At 56.3% G+C, this 20248-nt stretch overlaps 5 protein-coding genes across 5 annotated transcripts; 1 reads left to right on the top strand and 4 right to left on the bottom strand.

The window, feature by feature from the left end:
• Positions 1 to 138: 138 nt before the first annotated feature.
• On the bottom strand, positions 139 to 3516 carry LTR77_004897 (uncharacterized protein; the record flags this gene model as incomplete). Its single annotated transcript, XM_064802147.1, has 1 exon — positions 139 to 3516. The coding sequence occupies one exon, from the start codon at positions 3514 to 3516 to the stop codon at positions 139 to 141; it is 3378 nt and encodes a 1125-aa protein (XP_064659508.1).
• A 605-nt stretch (positions 3517 to 4121) lies between these two features.
• PRB1 (proteinase B) lies at positions 4122 to 5836 on the bottom strand (the record flags this gene model as incomplete). The annotated part of the gene is made up of 2 exons (XM_064802146.1): positions 4122 to 5405; positions 5462 to 5836. The coding sequence occupies 2 exons, from the start codon at positions 5834 to 5836 to the stop codon at positions 4122 to 4124; spliced, it is 1659 nt and encodes a 552-aa protein (XP_064659507.1).
• Positions 5837 to 6426: 590 nt separating this feature from the next.
• On the top strand, positions 6427 to 14019 carry BPH1 (beige protein-like 1; the record flags this gene model as incomplete). Its single annotated transcript, XM_064802145.1, is given in 2 exon segments — positions 6427 to 7173; positions 7189 to 14019. 2 exon segments carry the CDS (start codon positions 6427 to 6429, stop codon positions 14017 to 14019), a joined length of 7578 nt encoding a protein of 2525 aa, XP_064659506.1.
• Positions 14020 to 15938: 1919 nt separating this feature from the next.
• LTR77_004894 (uncharacterized protein) lies at positions 15939 to 16892 on the bottom strand (the record flags this gene model as incomplete). The annotated part of the gene is made up of 2 exons (XM_064802144.1): positions 15939 to 16102; positions 16166 to 16892. 2 exons carry the CDS (start codon positions 16890 to 16892, stop codon positions 15939 to 15941), a joined length of 891 nt encoding a protein of 296 aa, XP_064659505.1.
• Positions 16893 to 17176: 284 nt separating this feature from the next.
• On the bottom strand, positions 17177 to 18247 carry LTR77_004893 (uncharacterized protein; the record flags this gene model as incomplete). Its single annotated transcript, XM_064802143.1, is given in 2 exon segments — positions 17177 to 17289; positions 17308 to 18247. 2 exon segments carry the CDS (start codon positions 18245 to 18247, stop codon positions 17177 to 17179), a joined length of 1053 nt encoding a protein of 350 aa, XP_064659504.1.
• Positions 18248 to 20248: the final 2001 nt, after the last annotated feature.

Below are 20248 nucleotides of genomic sequence, written 5' to 3'. Positions count from 1 at the left end.
TGTGCCTTAGTGACACTATCATGCCCTCCAACCATGATTCTCCAAGACTAGCATTCATCCAACGATGCCAGCATACCCATGCTTATCAAGATAACAATACCATTACCACCTCCATTCCCCTCCTCGGTCAAATTCAGTTCAGACAAAAGCTGGCGAGTTCTCCTTACTAGCCTTCCCATCCAACCAACTCGTCACCAGCCTCTGCCCCGGCGATCCTCCTCCACCCGGCGAAGCGCCACCGGTCACCTTCCTGACCGGCGAATACCGCGACACACTCTTCTGTCTCCCCGCTGCCTGCGCCGTCGACACATGCCTCGGAGCTTTCGCCTTGCTCGTCCCAGCAGCCAACCACTCCGAACTCGACACCGCAGGCAGCCCGTGGTTCTCTGGCGGCGACGGGGCTTCGTTCTCTTTATTCCCACTCTGCTGGATTAGCGGTGATGGCGGGGCCTGGGCATACGGCCCGGCAGAGATGTTGCGGATGGTTGTGTCTTCTAGGATGTGTATGGGGCTGGAGGCTATGGTGTGGTTGGCGGCGGAGGAGGGGTTTTGGTGGCGGTTGATGGGTATGGTTCGGATGTTGCCGTTGTGGCGGTTCTTGTAGTTTGCGCGGAGGTCGAAGGCGGAGCGGGCTTTGGGTGGGTTGGAGGTCTTTCGGGAAGTGGTGGCATCTTGCTCGACAGGCTGTGTACTGGCGTAGGGCTGGGCCGGCTCGCTCGTCTTGTCATCGCCAGTGATTTGGGCACCGGCACCAAGGCCAAGGACGCAGGCGTACCTCGAAACCACCCTCTGACCACGAAGAACAGTCCCTGGACGCTCTTCAACCGGCGTCTCCATCTTAGCCTCCTCGCGGACTGTTGCACCGGACACCCTCGCATCCATACCCGAACTGGTCGGCCGCGACCCAGTCCCCGAAGACATCTTCCTCGTATCCATAGACGTCCGAGCAGACTCAACCATCGGGTACCGCTCATTCATGAAGCTCGACCGACTGCTTCGTGGCCTTGGCCGCTTGGGCTGCTGATGTTCCAACGGCGGTGCTTGGAGGGGAGGCGTGTCTGTATCTCTGCTTTGTACTCGCTCGTTCAAGCCAGTCGTGGTAGTGGGCGGAGCATCAGCCAGTATCGTCTTCGGCAGCGTCAGAGCCTCCGCAGCATGCCATCCTTTCCACTCATTTGATAGCCAGCGTCGCCACTCTCCGCTCGCGAGAACGGGTTTCTCGGCCTTGGCCTCGCGCTTCTGGGGGGAGATGGAGTAGCTTCGGACTTCGCGGCCAGTGATCGTGATCATCATTCCGCCTTGGTCGACAGGCGTGTCTGGTCCTGGTGAAGCGCCGTCGGTGGCGCGAGAGTAGACGCTCGGTGACAGCACTTGCTCTGCACGAGTGTCACGGTTTTGTTGTTCATCTACAACGCGAGCGTGATGCGGCAATGCATCGCTCTCAGCAGGCGGTTGGTGCAGAGTCCGGCTTGGAGAACGCAGCTCGTAGGGGTTATCATCCATAGCCGCGTGATTGTAGCGTGGTGCAGGATCTGGCGACATCTCATCAAGCGGACTCTGCCAGCGATTCTTCGATCGCTCCATACGGCGAGCTAGCTGCTCTTTCGAAGGCGTGGGAGCTTTCATTGCCGGCCTACGCTGAAGCTGACTGCGCGGCGTGTCTGAGTCGTTGCCCGATTTATTGCTCCGGGACGGCGGCGCAGCGTCTGGGCTCAGGACCTCTTCGACTGGCGACGGGATGTCGAGCTTGTATGCTGTGGGATCAGGTGTGACTGAGCGGATGGTAGGCCCAGTGCGTCTGTTGCTGCTGCCCAGGGTCGAGACTGGCCGTTGCTGGGAAGGCAGCGTAGCCAGTGCGGATGACGTCCGGGAGTTGAGCGTATCATCATTCTTCTCGGCCTGGCTTGCTGAGTCCGAAGGGTTGATCTGTTCTTGCAACGCAGAGTACAGACCCGTGCTCTCTTCACAGTTCTGCAGCTGTGCTCTGCTGGGCCGACGAAGCTTGTTCTGAATGGGCCGTCCAAAGAATGACTTTGCCTTGCGGAGGGTCGATACGCTGTCGCTCCGTTTCAGCCGGCCATGTTCGTCAGCAGGTATATCGTCCACAGCTTCCGAGCGGGTACTCCAGGTTCCAGCAACCGTCGAGTTGGTCCAACTCGTGACCCGAGACTTTGCTGTGGTGTTCGTGGTGCGCTTGCTCACAGCACTTCCAGGCCTGGGAATTGGCGGTGCTAGATACTGGTTTGGAGCGACGAATGGATCTTCTTCTGTAGTTGGAACAATATCAGAGCTTGAGCTTGGGGTTGTAGTCGTAAACTGGAAAGTTTTGCCTGCAACATGTTGCGCTGGTAGGCCACTCGGCACCCTTGAAGGCTTGCGGAATGCCTTCATGAACCTGCCCTTGATCGACTCTGTAAAGCTTCTTGACTTCCTCTCATGCACCGGTATCGTGTACACTGGGCCGCTTGAAGGTGCAGGTGGCGGCGGGGGCGACGATGATGGCATCGGGATATCCTCATCAGCATAGTTAAAAGGCGGCAGTGAGGTATCGAAGCCGCTGGTCCTGCTCGACGTGGTGTTTCCCGTTCTCAGCTTCTGGAACGGAGCAAGGATCATCGACTTGCGCTCCCGAAGCTTCTTCTGCTGGAAATCTTGCAAGCACTTGTCTCTGGCTTGGGCCACGGCTGCATCGCCTGTCTTTGCGCTCCTGTCAGGTCGTCGTGGCACCTGCGGTACTGACGTCGTCTGCTCGTAACCATGGTAAGTCGGCGCCGTGCGCATACCGCTGCTCCTTTGGAAATCACTGCTGCCATCGTAGGATGATGCCATCTGCGATGTCGAGCTTCTCTGCTTGACCGTCGGCTGGTGGCGAGGCATTGGACTGCCATCACTGTAGCCGGACTGCGACTGCCTCTTCCTGCCTCTGTCTGTCGTAGCCGGAACAGACAACGTCTCACCAACGCCTTCTCTACTCTGACTGGAGCTGGGCGGCACGGCAGAGCTCGTCTTCGCCATCCTTCCACTCACGGCAGTGGTACTTGCAGCCTCGCCATGTCTTCCAGTCTCCTTCTTGACCTTTCCACCTGACTTCCTCCTTCCCAGTTTTGCTTCCTCAAAATGCCCGCCTTCCATCCGCCCACTCACCCGGCTTCGCCTCCTCTGCAGCTTGACCTGCGTTGAGTCACGACTCTCCAAACCTGTCTCGTGCTCGGGTTGAGCACGCAGATACGCCTCTACCGCTGCGGTCTCCGCCTGCTGGCGTGCAATAGCCGGATCGGACGACTTGTATCCTGTGGTCGAGTGGGAGCTGGAATTCTGCTGGCGAGGATGACGCCGAGCGGCTGATGCTGATCTCTGGTCTCGGTGCTGGCCGTGCGAGACCTGGGTAGAGGAGCCATTGGTGGCAGGCTTCCATGATTGTGCTGAGGAAGTGGATTTTGCTCTGGCCAACCGCCCTTTGCCGACGTCGGTGGCGGCGATGTTGTTGGAGGTCGAGGGTCGTGACCTGTTCTCCATGATCGAAGGGTAAAGAGGATGATTAGTTGAGGCGTGAAGTAGAGACAGCGTGATCGGGTGAGCCTGTAACAGTGAGCAGCACCAAGTCAACGCGTTTATGTACGAATTGTAAGATGTAGCGTGAGATGCTGTGGTGAAAGAAGGATGAACGGGGATGACGAAGAACACTTGCCTGTAAAACAGATCTAAAGAAGGTGCAGTCGTGTTCGTGTCGGTGGGCAATCGCTGTCGAGCAGTAACGGCGGCTGCCATCGCGGACAGTGAGAAAGCGCCATAACGGACCTCGAGTGTTGAAAGGGGCGTGGAAGTCGTGCGGAGCACGAATAAGCTCGAACAATGTCTTCCATTTGGTACATACACACGAAATAGTCATGACCGAAGGATGCTGCCCTCATGCGATCATGATCCAACGCAGTCCGACCCAACAGTATCAAATTCTCAGCTCCAGCAGACAGTTGCTACATCCATTCTCCGCAACAACGATGTCGACTCTCACCTCGACTGAGCGTTGGGTGATGTTGTTGCCTCCATCAATCGCGGTGATTATACAAGGCCGCCTAAGGTGCAGATGGCCTTTAGAAGTGTGAAGCCAGAGTGCGGGTCCCTTAGAACACGAACTCAGACTCAATCTTCCTGTAAAGCTCATCAAGCTCCTCCTCGGTGTACTCTTCGATCTTCTTGAAGCCGTTCTCGGTCTTGGACTCAGTCTTCTCCAGGGCGTCGACGACATCCTTCGAGAGGAAGTCTCCAAGCTTCTTCTCCATGAGTCCGACCTTCTTGGCCATCTCGTGGACATCCTCAGCGATCTCCTCCTCGATCATGCCAAAGTCGAGAGTAATCTCCTCCTCTTCAGCCCGATCATCCATGGCAACAGTGTAGCCACCATTCTTAACGATTTCATTGTAGTCCTCCTCGCCACCACCGTTCCAGGCGAGCAAGTTGGCAGTGTCAGATGGAACCTCAGTCAAAGCGCCCTCAGTCGCGATAGAGATGAGGTTGGCCTTGAGCTCCTTGGGGCTGATGTCGGCAACAGCGTACGCGGAGTCCTTGGATGGCTGAAGAGAGAGCAGGTAGGCGAGAAGACCGGCGATATGCGGCGATGCCATGGAAGTGCCCGAAATGGTGTTGACGGCGTACTTGCTGCCCTTCCAGGTGGAAAGGATGTTCAGGCCGGGAGCAAAGATGTCGTTGCACTTGCCGAAGTTGGAGAAGTAGGCACGCTCGTCCCAAAGAGTCGAAGCACCAACGGTGACAGCCTGCTCAGCGGCAGCCGGCGAGTAGTTGCAAGAATCAGCGTTGTCGTTGCCGGCGGCCACAGCGAAGTGAATGCCAGCCTCGACAGCCGCATTGACAGCCTGGTCAAGGAGAGACGACTTGCCGCCACCGAGCGACATGTTGGCAGTGGAGCCCTTGAAGCCGCTCTTCTTGCCGCTCTTGGCAGCCTTCACTGTCTCGGCGTGCGACTCAGCGGCGTATTCGACGCCCTTGACGACATCAGACATGGAGCCGGAGCCGTTGGAGCGCAGGACCTTGACGGCCTTGACGTGTGCCTTCTTCGCAACACCGTACTTCTTGCCAGCAACAGTGCCGGAGCAGTGGGTTCCGTGGCCGTTGCCGTCCTCATCTGGGTCGCCCTGTGGGATAGTCTTGCCCCACGAGGCGCGGCCCTCGAAGTCGACGTGGTCGATGTTGGTGCCAGTGTCAATAACGTAGACGTCAACACCCTCGCCGCCGTCAGCCGCGTAGTAGTATTTATTGAAGTTCCCGAAGCCGAGTGAGTCGCGGCTCGAGAGACGAGCCAAGCCCCATGGCGCGCCCTTCTCGAGCTCAGGCTCGGTGTGGTTGTGCTTCATGGTGTAGACCTCTTGATCCCTTTCGATGTAGGCAATCTGGGAAACAGGTCAGTCTGCAGTTCACCTTAAGCGAGTGTAAGCGCCAAACTCACATCAGGATGCCTCCGGATCTGCTCAATGGTCTCCTCATCGAAGTGACCCGAGTATCCCATCAAAGACCCGGCAATGTTGTAGGTGTGCTTCAGCCCAGCATACAGCTCATCAAGGAAAGGCTCCTGCGATCTCTTCTTGAGCTCGGTCTTACGAGCTTGGTTGCTCGTGTGCAAGTCGTCGACCCAGTCGTGGTGGGCGGCGGCGAGTGACTGAGTCACATGATCCTTGAACTTGATCAAGTAGCTGTCGGCAATCTCGACGGCGTTCTGCGCCGATACAATGGGAGCCGCGTCGGCGGGTGAGTTGGTTGCGTCGAAGAGCACTGGTGACGCTGACGCCGCAGCTGCAAGCGCCAGACCGATGACGCCCTTCATGATGGCGGAGTGGAAGCAAAAGAAGGTCGATACACTGTGCGCAGCTCTCAAGAGGGTGGTGTCGATGGAATTGGGGGTAAAAGGGCGTGGTAAATACACGGAAGGAGGTGGTGAGATAGAGATAGGTCGAGGTATGATAAGGGAACGAGAGCAAGCTGGCGAGGCAACAGCTTCGGCTGAGTGAAGACGTCAGGCCCTAAACTCAATCGGGAACAAGGCACGTGCTCAGCTTGGCATCGGTTTCGCGGCTTCCGAGACACCTTGTCAGCTGTTGGTGAATGCATGAGAGACAACTTCCAACGCGCACGTCTCCTTGGGTGAAGAGGGAGCGCATGATACGATCGGGCCTAATGTGATCACACATGCATTTGGAGAAGGCGTACCTTGGAATTTTCTGGCAAACCCAACACCAATCGAAAGCACGAAGACACGATATCAAATCTCGGGGCTTATCCAACGACATATCTTGAGAGGGTTGGCTTTATGATATGTCCCGGACCCATTCGGATTGCCTGTCAACATATTGTGTGTCTACAGCATGATTGGAGAGACCGGTATTCCAAAGGATAGGCCTGAATGCTACAGATAGCATGGCTTCTACCCGGCGCCACAGGTCGTCAACTGGGGCCTCGAGGGGCTTGAACTCCGACGAAAGGGAGTCTAGGCCAGCGTTGCTTGTTCGGGAACTGCTTCTCGTGGATGGAGAGAGCACAGAAGTTGCTTGCGACCGAGTCTTGAAAGCTACTTCTGATCTCAAGCGTGAGATACGTGCAGACCCATCCGCCAAGGATACCTTTCGCCATGCCAAAGGATTCGAGTCTGTCCTCGAGCTTCTTCGAAAGGATCTAATGCCTGTCACGGAGGGCTTGGAACGGCATGGAGAAATGTTGGCGGCCGCACTCGGCACACTGCCTTACGTTCTTGACGACCATCGCGGCAATGAGCGCTACTTGCTAGCTCACCTCGACGGTTGGAACCTGTTACAGCAACGCATAGAAGGTCTTGGATCAAGCGTGCTTCAGCAGAGCGAGTCCAGCGCTGCTGCCTCTTTCTTTGGACACCTGGTGTCCGGTCTGCAAGAAGCTGCCACGGGCCAAGAGCCGGCGAGGTTACTGCAGCATGTGAATGCAGACTCCAAGGAGGCCGACGCAGTGGCGAGTCGCCCTCAAACGGCAGTCACTGGAGTCATTCGATACCCAGAGGCTACTGCTACATGCTTACGCCTTACCCTATTGATCATCCGCAGCAAGGCAGTGGTGGACGACGAACTTCAACGCAAGATCTTGCATTGCTGGAGTGTCATACTTCAGCTGATCGAGTCAAGCTCACGCAACAGGGTAGGTTTATGGAAGACAGGCATCCTCTCCGAGCTCCTCTCCGCACTATTCGACCCCGACAATGAATCACCCTACAAAGAGGCCCTCGAGAAGCTATGTGCTTCGCTAGCAGGTATCGGCTTGCCGCAACTTGACGACGTGGCATTGCTGTTCAAGCGTGCTTGTGATTCTGATACTGTTCGCTCGCTCACACTCGACACTTTACGTGCATCCAAAGGCCCTGCTTTCATCCAATTCGATCTAAGCTATTGCGGCTACGCATCAATCGAGCTTCCAAGCCTACCGCGAGCATTCCCGCCAACTGTCGGCTACACTCTGACGGCATGGATTCGCATCGACAATTTTGACTCGAGCTGCCACACAACGCTGTTCGGCGCGTTTGACAATAGCCAGACATGCTTCATACTAATGTATCTGGAGAAAGACAGCCATCAATTGATTCTACAAACGTCGGTACGGTCTTCCCGACCAAGCGTGCGCTTCAAGTCAACAAAGTTCTTGTCGAACAAAGGCTACCATATCGCCCTCGTGCACCGGAAGAACACGAGCGATCCAAAGCAAAGCGCAACCATGCTCTTCGTCGACGGCGAGTTTGCGGAGCAGGTTAAATGTGCCTACCCGGAAGCTCCACCCGAACAGGATGACAAGCGAGCTACGGCCTCGCCAGCAACGGCATCAGCACCGACGTCAGGACGCCATACCAAGCCAGTACAAGCGTTCTTCGGCACTCCTCACGACCTTGGGCTGAAATTTGGCCGTAACGAAGTCCACTCACAATGGTCACTCTGCGGAGCACATCTCTACGCCTCGCCACTCACGGACGAGTTCATTGCGGTTCACCACCGCCTGGGACCACGGTACACTGGCAACATGCAGGACTGTCTGGGACCACTTCTTACCTACAGGGCATCGGCAGAGCTGAACAGATACAACGAGCTGCTACATCCTGACAAGTCCGACACGTCTGATATCGTCCGCGCCACCGAAGAACGTGGAAGCGAAGTCATGCCCGAGAGTCGGCTACTGATTAGCATTTCACCCACTGCGATCGTCAACTTTGATAGCCCAAACGACACGCAGCTGGTGATCACGAACGGACTTGACCGCAAGGCTTTGCCTCGCTATCAGCTTCTCGCGTCCAAGTGCAAGTCCGCAGCCATCAATGCTGCAGTTCCTACGCTTAACGAGGCGATCGGACGGTCGTATGGTACTGGCGTCCTTACCGGCGAACCTGTCGTAGTGGTGCCAAAGGCTCTGGATGACGCCAGCTGGTGTCTCACAGGGTCTTTGCCGGTACTGGTACGGCTTCTCGAATCTGCATCCACGAAGACAGCCTTCCTCCAGTCTGTTCAGATCTTCTTTGAGTGCATCAAGGACAACTGGCGCATCAGCGAGGCAATGGAGAAGGGAAGCGGTTTCGGCATCCTCGCAGGCTTGATCAGGGAGAAGCTGGGCTTTGAATCAGGCGCACCAGCTGCAACCACCAGGAAATCTGCTGGCATGCTTAGCCTCGAAGACCGACAAAATATGCCGATTGAGCTTTTGCAGCTCGTGCTGGACTTTGTTGGATACGACGCTACGCGGCAGGAAAACTCCATGATCGTCAATCCAATGGCCTACCGTGTGCTACTCGTTGACTTCGATACTTGGCGACGTTGCGACGTTGAGACACAAAAGCTGTACTATGAGCAATTCGTGCACTTCGTTACGCAGAACCGGCACTCAGCTTTCAACTTGAAGCGGCTGGTCCGAATGCGAGCCGTCCGAAAGTTCATCGAAGCCATGAAGGCCGAGGAGTTTGTCTCAGAAGCCATTGAGCCGCTCATGCAGGCGCTCAAAGCTCTGCTGCAGAACAATACTGCAACGCAGGTCTATCGCGATCTGGCCATGTTCGTCGCATATGGTCTACAGGATGAGCGGGCGATGGCTGCAAAACCTTTGCGAAGCATGGCCAGTGCAGTAGGTCTAAGGCAAAAGGCAGCTACCTGGGCCAGAACCATCCGCGGCTCGCGGCCGTCTACTTCTGCTGGCGGACAAGCGCCCCAGACGGGTGTCAGCAGAGCTAAGCTTGCGATCCACGTCCTCGAGCTGCTGAGTGATATTGTCTCAGACGACAGCAATATGCAGGCTTTACGAAGGTTCAACAAGGCTGTACCGAATCGATGGCTGCTGCATCTTCTGGCGGAGACGGATGTTCGGGTCATTGAGCTGATAACGCACATTCTGTGTCGCTCGATTGCTGTTCTAGGACACGAGTTCAAGAGTGCTCTCGTGGACAGGAACGGTGGGTTCGTCACACTGAAGAGCCGGCTCAAGACGTTCTGGAGGTCGCCTCGGGTCTGGACGACGTGCTTCGCGATCCTGTTTGGACGCAGCACACCGGCTTTAGGTCATCCGGTCAAGGACTTCACCTTGTTCGGGCTGGTCGCAGCCTTCTCTGTGGATGATAAGCTCGTTGTCGTAAATCCTGAGATCCTTTCTGCGATCATGGCGATGCTGGAAAGCGGGCTGCGGCACATCGTGAAACATGACGAGCCAGAACAAGCGGATGTGAACGTTCTCAAGACAGTCATCCAGTTCCTTTCCGAGCTCTACAACCGGAGCGCTGGATTCCGCGACTTCGCTGCTGGCTCTCGCTACGTACAAGACATTCTGTTCGTTCTCTATCCGGTACTCGTCGGCTCAGATCGCTTGTCAGCAGAGACAGAACTGCAAGCAGAGAAAGACACGCTCTCCTTTAAAGGTGAGGAGGTCGAGATGCGTCCTCACTCAAACTCGCTCGGCGAGCGCCCGCCTTCAGTACGCAGTCTCAACATGGATAGCGAGGCACGCACACCTTCACCACGAACACAGCTGCGAGTTGAGGCGCCGAAGCGGCTGTCGTCTTTCGTCCTCGTTAACAACGATGTCTCCAAGACGCCTACTTCGCCTGCTCAATTTAGCGCTGTCATGGCTCCTCAGAAAGCGGATCCTGTCAAGATCAACATCGGCAACTCGCTTGTTGAGTCTTTGCTCGAGGTCGCTGTGAACCTGTTCTTGGACCTCATCTGCAATAAGGATAAATTCAATGGCATTGGGCTGTTCTTGAAGGTGCCGTCTGGATTCCGAGAACATCAGGCTTACTTCGAGTCGTACATCTTGGTGCATACGCTCACGCAGCTGTGGAACCATTTACAGCTCAACCAGAGTCTACTGGTACAGACGAGAGTGCTTTCGAACTTATCGAGGTACAGCCAGCACATGTCCGAAGCCGTGTTCGAGGGTTGGTTCATCGATGGCGCTCAGCCGTTGCTGGACTTCACAGGCAAGATACTGGAGTATCTGCAGCAGCCGGACGTTGCCAGTGTAAAGACTGTCCGACTCTGCAGCCAGCACATCAACACGATCAGGATTGTCTTCCTTCGAGTATGTCTCTGGAGGCTCGCCGAGCTGGATGAGTTGGCAAATCAAATGGAAGCGACGGAGTTTTTGAATAAGATGAACTACTGGCAAACGATCTTGTTCTCTTCCGACAATCAGGAGACGCTTTTCATTCGGCTGATATGCTTCCTGCTGTATATGAAGCTGGTGTCAACCGTGCATGCAGTTCGACTCGCGTCAGCGCGGCTTTGGCGGACGATCCTAATGCAGAAGCCTACGGAGACGGCAACTCTGCTAACCTATGCTATGGGCACCGAGCAACGTCACCTGTCCACAGGCTTTATGAAGCTAGTCTCGATGGAGGACGAAGAGTTCATCGCCTGGGTTGACGCCAATCGTGCGAATCTGGATATGGTCTTCATTGAAGCCTTGAACAAACCGTGGGACGACTTCGTACTCGATGAGAATAGGCGAACCGAGGAGTCCGCAAAGAACAGACTCAGCAAGAGGCGAGAGAAGCTGCGAGCATGGCAAATAGAAGAGGCGAGTGCAGATGACTTCATGCACCGATATGAGATCTCGACAAATCACTGGCGCCCGAACGTTCATGCGCAGGAGCGGGTCAAGCTGCAGCGGGCTATTCAGGATCATCAAGAGAACGTCTCACATCTGCTTACAGTGTTCTCGGGCATCGAGAAATTGGCCAAGCAACCTGCGGGCATTGATCCAGCGACCGATGAGTCTAAGTGGCAACTCGATGAGACTGAAGCAGTGAACCGTATGCGCATGCGGACGGTGAGGGACACCAACGATCAGGCCCAAGCTTTCCAGCCGAAACGAAAAGTCTCGGATCGGCTGGCGATCAATACGCAGGTCAACAAGGCGGCGATGAGTGACAATATCATGTCTTCAGTGCCATCAACCCCGATACCTGCGTCTGCAGATGAGACAAACGATGTCATTGGACGGGACAGGTCCCATAGCGAGTCGATGTCTGGATCACAGCTTCTGGAGGGTGGCTTTGAGATGGTGGAAGATCCAAAGGAAGCTGAGGATGGCATGATTGAGGACAAGAACCGGAAAGTCATGACGAGTCTGCAGCGGGGCGATATGGTGCAGCAGCTGTACAACATCTCGCGCATCGTTGGTCTGGAGGCTTGCGAAGGCTTGCTGGTGGTTGGGAAGAACTGCCTTTACTTGCAAGATAATTTCTTCCAGAGGTCTGACGGAGAGATTGTCAGTGTCTCGCAGGCGCCGGACGACGAACGAGATCCTTATGTACAACTGATATCAGGTAAAGACGTTGGATCGCAGCGGACGAAGCACAGTATTGGCGACCAAGAGACTCGACACTGGACGTGGTCGGAGGTTCTGAGCATCTCGAAGCGCCGCTTCCTGCATCGCGATGTGTCGATCGAGGTGTTCTTCACTGACGGGCGGAGCTACCTGCTGACTTGTATCTCGAGTAAGATCCGTGACGAGCTTTACAGTGCCGTGGTGATGCGAGCACCGCACGTACACAGCACAGCTGTTCTCGCGGGTGAAGATGCCTGGCGTCTCGACACCCTACGAAATCCTGAGGAAGGTCCGCAGTCATTCGGTTCGAAGTTTGCGAGTGTCTTCAACTCGGCGCCTTCTCATACAGCGACCAAAAAGTGGATCAAGGGCGAGATGTCCAACTTCCAGTACCTCATGCTGGTGAACACAATGGCTGGCAGGACCTTCAACGATCTGACGCAGTATCCGGTCTTCCCATGGGTCCTTGCAGACTACGACAGCGAAGAGCTTGATCTTGACAACCCGAAGACTTTCCGCGACTTCTCGAAGCCAATGGGTTGTCAGACTGCAGCAAGAGAACGAGAGTACCGCGAACGGTACAAGCAGTTCGCTGAGATGGGCGACGAAAATGCTCCGCCTTTCCACTACGGCACGCATTACTCCTCAGCCATGATTGTCTCGTCATACCTGATCCGGCTGCAGCCGTTCGTCCAGTCTTACCTCTTGCTGCAGGGAGGCAACTTCGACCACGCTGATCGCCTCTTCGACTCCATCGGCAAAGCGTGGCTGTCGGCTTCCAGAGACAACATGGGCGACGTCAGAGAATTGACGCCAGAGTTCTTCTACCTACCTGAGTTCCTATTAAATGTCAACAGGTACGATTTTGGCGTCAAGCAGGCCGCGGGCGAAGTCGTGAACCATGTCAAGCTGCCACCGTGGGCCAAAGGCGACCCTCACATCTTCGTCACGAGGCATCGGGAAGCTCTGGAGAGCTCGTACGTCAGCGAACACCTGCATCAATGGATCGACCTTGTGTTTGGCTATGAACAGCGTGGTGAGGCAGCTGTGCAGGCAGCGAATTGCTTCCAGCCGCTATCGTATCAAGGGGCCAAGGACCTTGACAGTATTGACGATCCTGTCGAACGACTAGCAAGCATTGGCATCATCCATTCTTTTGGCCAGACACCTCACCAGATCTTCCAGAAGCCACATCCAGCGCGAGAGCGTGACCATTCCTCAACTCCTCGGCTTGACATCCTTGCTGCTTCGTTGGTAAAGCTACCGGAGCCGTTGTTCGAAAGCGATGAAAAGGTGGCCGGTCTGACCTTTTCGTCGACGCACGAGAGGCTGTTGTGCGCTGGCCCATGTCAGCTGAATATGCTGCCGAACTGTGATCGCTACGTGCAATGGGATTTTGCGGACAATAGCATCCGCTTCTTGTCCTCGAACTCGAAGCGCCAGCTCGGTCTGTTCGAGAATACGCACGTTGGCCCTATCACGACCGCAACGTTTGTCGACAGCAAGACTCTGGTCACGGCAGGCGCAGACTGCACCATTGGCATCTGGGGCATCAGCACGTCCCGAGACAGCGGCCGCGATCGTGTCGAGATGCAGATGAAGACATATCTGTTCGGTCATCGGGCGCCAGTCGTGAAGTTGGCGGCTAGTCGAGTCTTCAGCACATTACTATCAGCCTCTTCGGACGGACATATCCTTGTCTGGGGCCTCAACCGCTACCAATGCATTCGAGTCCTGCAGGCCGCTGGCGAACCGCCAATCCAAGCCGCCCGTATCAGCAATGTCAATGGGCATATACTGCTTTGTCAAGGCGACCACATCCTGCTGTACACGCTCAACGGCCACCTCCTTCTGAAGCAACGAGTTTGCGACTCTCCCCAAGACCGTCTGACATGCTGCGCTTTCTACGAAGGCGCCGGCAACGAATGGCTCGAGCGCGAAATCATCTTCACCGGCCACGCCCACGGGGTCGCGAACGTGTGGGCCCTGATGACGCTGGGTGACGGGGCGTGGTATTTGCAGCTGGTAAAGCGGATGAACCATACGGATTTGAGTCGGGAGGATGGTGGGAATGGAGCAGCGGCTATCACGGCTATCTTACCCATGGCGCAGGCGGTGTATGCTGGAGATGGAGACGGACGGATTTGGGAATGGGATTGTGTGCCGAGGGGTGGGAGTAAGGGTAGATGAGTAGAATAGCATGGTTAGTGCATGTGATTGATCTGCCTCGGTTTTCTTGAAGGAGCAGAAGCTCTGCTCTGCTTTCCTATGCTCCATTGCTCCACCCCCACATCCTCCGGACGACTGTCAACAATGGGACGTCATGCGGAATGCTCCCTCTTCCTCTCTATTGAACGAAACGTGAAGTGATTGGAAAAAGCCAATGACTATTTCAAAGTCCAAATCACAAAAAGATTTATGCTCCTGCTGAAGCTCAATCAACGACTGGGCTCGACTGGCGCTCCCTCTCATCGTGACCCTGGACATTCATATCCTATACAACTACTGCCATGCCAACACCACAACCCCCCGAGTCCGCAGCCAACCAAGTCCTCCGCCTCCCCGAGCTCCTAGAACTCATCCTCCTCTCCCTCCCGCAAAAAGACCTCCTCCTCTCCCAACGCATCTCGCGCACCTTCCGGCAAACCATCCAATCCAGCCTCCGCCTCCAACGCGCCCTCTTCTTCGCCCCGGACTGGAATCTCAAAGGCCGCGCTTTTGATCCTTACGCTTCTGGCAAAAGACCGGGACGGAAACCGGAGAATAATCGATTGCTGTTGAGGGCGTTTCCGGGGTGTTATCCGACTGTTACTTTGGTTATTGTTAATGATGGATCTCCGACATCGACCTCTACCAGTGACAGGGGAGGGAGGGGTGATGTAGGTGAGCACTGGAGCTGGGACGTCTGTATCTCGTTCCCGGCTGATCGGGCGCCGGAGACGAAAGCAGCGGTGTTGTATCCGGAGGCTTCGTGGCGGAGGATGTTCTTGAGTAATCCTCCTTGTACGTCGCTGCATCTGGTCAGGCGGTGGCAGAGGAGCTTGAAGCCGGCAATTGTGAGGGAGGAGGGGATCAGGATGGGGGAGTTTGTGGAGGAGGCGACGAAGGAGCGGGGTGGGGATGGTGTGTCTGGTGCTGTGTCTGAGGAGGGTCAGAGACCAGGTTCAGCAGACGATGGTACGAGTGGACGACGGTGGCATAGGAGTTTCATCTCCTCAGATCGGGACTGGCATTTCGAAGGCAACATAAAATGTAGCAGCCTGCGCGTGGGCGAGAACAACGAGGGAGAGGGAGAAGTGTAAGCACCGTGGACCGTTCCGCAACACTTTCAGCTCGGGACTTCAGCGGATCGCTGATGGGGATGTCGCAGGCTGAGTGGAAGACTGCAGGCGGAGTTGTTCACGAGGCGACTGAGGGCGTTCTTATTTAGTCGACAGCGGACGCGGAGGGCGGTTGCTGTTGGACCTGAGGGGTGGGATTGAGGGCGTGCGCCGGTCACAGTGGGTTCACTGATGGAGTGCTACGCCAACAGGGTGGACGGTTGGGAGATGACCGAAACTTGAGTCGGTCGATTCCTAAGCGTGGCATTCGTGTGTCCAGAATATGACTGAAAGTAGCCTGCACGAGTATTGAGAGAAAACATTCCTGTCATCGTTTACGACATTGCTTCGTTGCTCGAGCGTGACAGCTACTGTACACAGTGCAAGCTAGTACACACCCATCCATCAGATGTTTCGTCATTTCCACAAATCTCTTGTAGGCAGCTCTGTACTGTACAGACGAAAAAGGCGCTCGCTCAACGCACGACAATCTTGCAGTGACCGGACACACTTCTTTTGCACCTCATCTCGTCCGCATACCCGACGGTCATGTCTTGATGCCATCGATAGCCAGCGCGGCTGTCCTCAGACAACCCATCCCTCAGCGGCCTCTTCAGTGGCCTCTTCAGCGTCCATATCCACATTCGGTCCAGCATCGACATACCCCTTCCTGAAAATTGGTCTCGCAGCATCGGCAAGCTCTTTCTCGAAGAGGTGTCTTCCAGCATCAACATATTCCGTCTTGACACTCTCGACATCTTCAGCGCCGCACAGCAAAGGATCAACCACCTAAGCCTCCTCCTGCCCATCCTGCGCCTCGCGCATCACCGGCCTCTTCCTCGCAAGCCACTTTCTCTTTCCCGGTCTCGTCTCGAAATGTCCCGCGTCGGTGCTGCCGCCCGGCTCGTCCGCCCCCATCATCGCCTCGCGGACTTTGGTGCGGTGGGCGTCCACTACTCACATCGTCAGCAAACCCAGGCAGTACGGTGAATGGAGGGAGGTAGAGTGCAACGTACGACTCTTCTGCAAAAACAACGGCCGATTGTGGAACGTCCTCGCCTGCTGCCAGCTCATCCTCGCCCCGAGCTCATTCAACGCCATCTCCTTGCCCCGCCTCGCCCTCGTCATCTTTGGCACTGGCATTCGCGTCTCCTCTCCCTCCATCAACGGGATCTTCACCATCGTCGTGCCCCTCTTCGCGCCAGGCTCCCCATCATCCTCGTCATCCCAATCAGGTATCTTCGGCCCCGTGGCCGACTCGCCAGACTGCCGCGGGTAGTACGAGCGCGGATACACGGCGTTGATCTTGAGATGCGCGTCAGGCATGTCTTGCATATTGACCTGGTCCAACGTAACGCGGACTCGGACGCGCTGGCCGCGCTGCGCGTCCTCGACGATGATGAATTTGCGCTTTTTCGCGTCCGGGATGTCGCCGAAGAGCTTGCGTTTGCGGGACGCGGCGGCTTCGACTTCTTCTTCGTCTTTCGCTGCGGAGGAGGAGGAGGTGGCGAGGGTGGAGGAGGCTTGTGGGTGCATGGAGTTCATGGCGTCGTGGACGGAGGGCATGGTGCCGGGGCCGGCGGACATGGGTTGTTGAGGGTAGGTTGGGTAGAAGTTCGAGGCGTAGCGAGGCGACGTTGTCGACGATGGCGATGTAATGTCCGGCTGCCCACTTGGTGCCGGGGCTTGGTGGTGATGTGCCGGCGCGCTATTGTATTCATTTCCGGCTATATGGTAAGACATGATTAGCGTATGATCTTCCCAAGTGTGTGATGCGAGGCAAGGATTTGTGTGCTTAAAATGCAAGCGAGGAGGACAGGGGATGGGTAGTGCAAAGCAAGCGGTAATAAAAAACATTCAAGCATGTGCGTGGTTGTGTGTGCGACTGCGTTTCCAAACGCGCAAAGTAGCTATACCGTACAACCGGTAATGGTAGAATGCTTTGAAACTAACAGGGCACCCCCTTGCGTTTTCTTCGTGTGCGCATGAACAAGGGAATAAAACAGCAGTAACACGTTGCAAATCGTTCAGATGTGGTACATGCTGTGAACACCACCACCGCCGCCGACCGTCTGATTCGGGTCGACGTGATGGTGGTGTTGCGGCATCATGCCACCAGCAGCAAAATCAGGGGGTCTTGCTATTCCGGGAGGCATACCTTGAGAAGTCTGCGCACCAGCGCTCGGCGGGCCTTGAGGACCAGGCGGCTGACCCGCAGCGCCCGGGACCATGTTCACGTTCGTCTTTCTTGTGTGCATCTTCGCCATCCGCCGTACCCTCCGACTCCGTAACTTGACGTCTTGGTTGCTGTTCCGCCAGCTGTCGACGGCGCGCTGGATGAGGCCACGCTTTTCCCGCAAGGGCGGGTTCAGCTGCGCCAGAGCCCACCCGACCGCGTTGCATTCGGTTTCGTACTGAAGGCGGTTACCCTTGTACTGGTCCTTCCCACTGCACGCCCTCGGGTACACGCAGTTTGCGGATTTGAACTCTGCGCTCAACTCTTCAGTGTTCACAGACTCCACGTCGCAGCGGATCGTGTACTCCATCTTCACGCGATCGCGAGAGTACTCAAACGCGATCCATTGCACGCCGTTGTTGTCCTGGCGAACGACGAGAGGCGTGGTGGCCGGGATTGGACCGGGTGCTGCGCTGGGGTTTGGTCCAGTTGCAGAGTTGGGTACACCTGGCGCTTGCGATCCCGATGGAGTCTGCGGAGTCCCGTGTGGAGGCGCTATGACTGAAGGCGGTCGTTGGAGTGACGATAGGCTGGGTTTGGTGTCGAGATTGCCTGGCTGCTGCTGACTCTGGTGTTGCGGCTGTTGTTGTACAGACGACTGGTACGGCATAAGCGGTCCCGGCGCGGAAGTGATGGATGGGTGGTGTGAGCTGGGCGCGTGTTGGGCGTATGGTGACTGCTGCATCTGGTAGGTCTGAGGGTAGTACATCTGCTGTGCCATCGGCGGCATGCCATACAGCGGTCGTCCATGTGCATCTGTTTGAGGCGAGTGTATTGATGCCGGCGAGTTGGATTGTGGCGTTTGATAGCTAGAGATCGGGGGGTATCCTGGCGGCCGGCTCATGGCCGCTTGGGTGGCCATGTTGTCACCAGGTTCTGGATCACATGTTATTCCAAGTCCTTTCACTGATGATGACATCTTGATCAATGACATGTACAAGACAACAAGCTGGACCTCATCAACATGAGTTCGACTTACCTGAAGACGCGTAGCTGCCAGGCACGCTGTTCGTGCTGTACGGACTGGGATGCGCGCCGAAGAACGTCGTTTCACCTGGGTGGTGCTGATGGATGTTCGGCACGGATCCGACGTAAGGTGAATGATGTTGGTGGGACAAGCTATGAGTGGACGAATGCGGGGAGGCGTACGGTCCTTGCGCGGATGATTGGAGAGGGTTGGATGGTTGCGAGGGCGAGTCGGATCGATGGTGTTGTATCAACCCTGTTGAACGCGGGTGGTGCAGCGGATTCTGGGGAGGCAGACCCTGCTGGACAGAATGCGGGTGTTGCTGCTGGAGGCGGAAGAGGTTAGCATTGGGAGTCGGAGAATAATGCAGCGATGAAACAACACACGCTGGGCAGAGTCCTGTTGTTGATAATAAGAGAAGCCAAGGATCCCTGCGGCAAGGTAGAGCGGGATGGATGCAAAAGTAAGTTTGCCGTTAGAAAGCCAACAATGTGGCTAGGAACAGGGAAGTTGAGGTGCAACGGCGAGACAGGTGATCATCGGGTGGTGGAGGGGCAGGGTGTGGATAAGGCTCCGCTGCGGTGTAATGCGTTTTGAGCCGGAAATGGTGAATGTCGTGCGGGGGGGAGGTGGTGTTTTCTTTCGAGAGAGAGGAAACGGAGAAGATGCAGACGGGGTGGAGCCAGCATTGCGAGAAGACGCGATTTAGAGAGCGTATCGGGGCGGAAAAGAGGGGCGGGAATGACAGGTCAGCAGTATCGGCGAGCGTGGTGCATGTCGGTGCATGATGGGATTGCGCGTGTTTTGCGGTGGCATGCGAGATGAGCATGGATCATCGTGGAAAGTGGGCAGCTCGAGCAGAGAGTTTGCGCCAGCGCGTCGGACGGGCAGAAATGGAGAAAAAGAGCTGCAGTCAAACTCACCATGGCGGGAAAATGCCTCCACTCGACGGGCGGCGTGCCTCTGCGTGCGCGGGTGGGTGGTGGTACAGCAGCAGCGGTAGGGTAGGCGCGGTGCATGCGTCGGCGGCTGCTGGACGAGTCGGTGGCAGACAGGCCTGTCTGGCGGGTGGCCGCGATGGGCGGCGAGGGTGCTTGTAAGGCGGGCGGTAGGGTGTGCTAAGTGCTTGCAAGGCCAACGGGCGCGCAGGGGACTTGTTTGGGCGGAGGCAGTCTTGAAGCGACCGTCGACGAGGGTGTCGGGGGGTTAACGTTGAGTTGTGCAGGCGGGCAGACAGGGAGGCTGCACCAGCCGTTTCCTTATACCCAACTTGCCTACCCGCTCGCTGACGATTCGTCGAGGCGAGCAAGTCTGCTTCCTTGGTGCCCGCTCGCTTGCGAGGCGTGAGCGTGAGCGAGGGTGGAGAAGCGAAACACGAAACGTGCCACGCCTTATCTTCCCTTCCCACGCCCCAACTCTATTTCCACGCGGCATGTCAAGTCTCGGTGTTATTAATCATGGTACTGTATTGCAATTGTTCTGTGGTGTATTCCTTTCAACCAGACACTATCTACAACAGCAGACGGTACCATACACACACCACCACCACCACCACCCACATTCCACCCCGTCTCACGTGAAAGCAATATCCACACCGCTCGAGCCCCAGCTGACGTGCTCCGCTCCGGATGAGGAGCGAAGCAGCACTCTCACCATCCACCTCGTCCGGCAGATCGAGATGGCACCGACATGACCTATCGCCGCCACCCCTCTCCCATCTCATCGTCAATCAATTCGCATGGATGAAGGGGTGAAAGCTGAGTGCCACATGAGTTCATCCACGATTCGACGGAAGGGCCACGCAGTCGGTCCCGTTGCACGGCGAGCACGGTTCCACCGCGTGTCAGGAGCTCTCATCTCGTCCAACACCCCTCCCACCCGAATCTCTGTGCGACG

Source organism: Saxophila tyrrhenica (genome assembly GCF_035928015.1).
Source record: "Saxophila tyrrhenica strain CCFEE 5935 chromosome Unknown scaffold_7, whole genome shotgun sequence".
NCBI lineage: Eukaryota > Fungi > Ascomycota > Dothideomycetes > Mycosphaerellales > Extremaceae > Saxophila > Saxophila tyrrhenica.
Note: the sequence above shows the minus strand (reverse complement) of the source record. Positions and strands in the feature narration are given on the sequence as shown.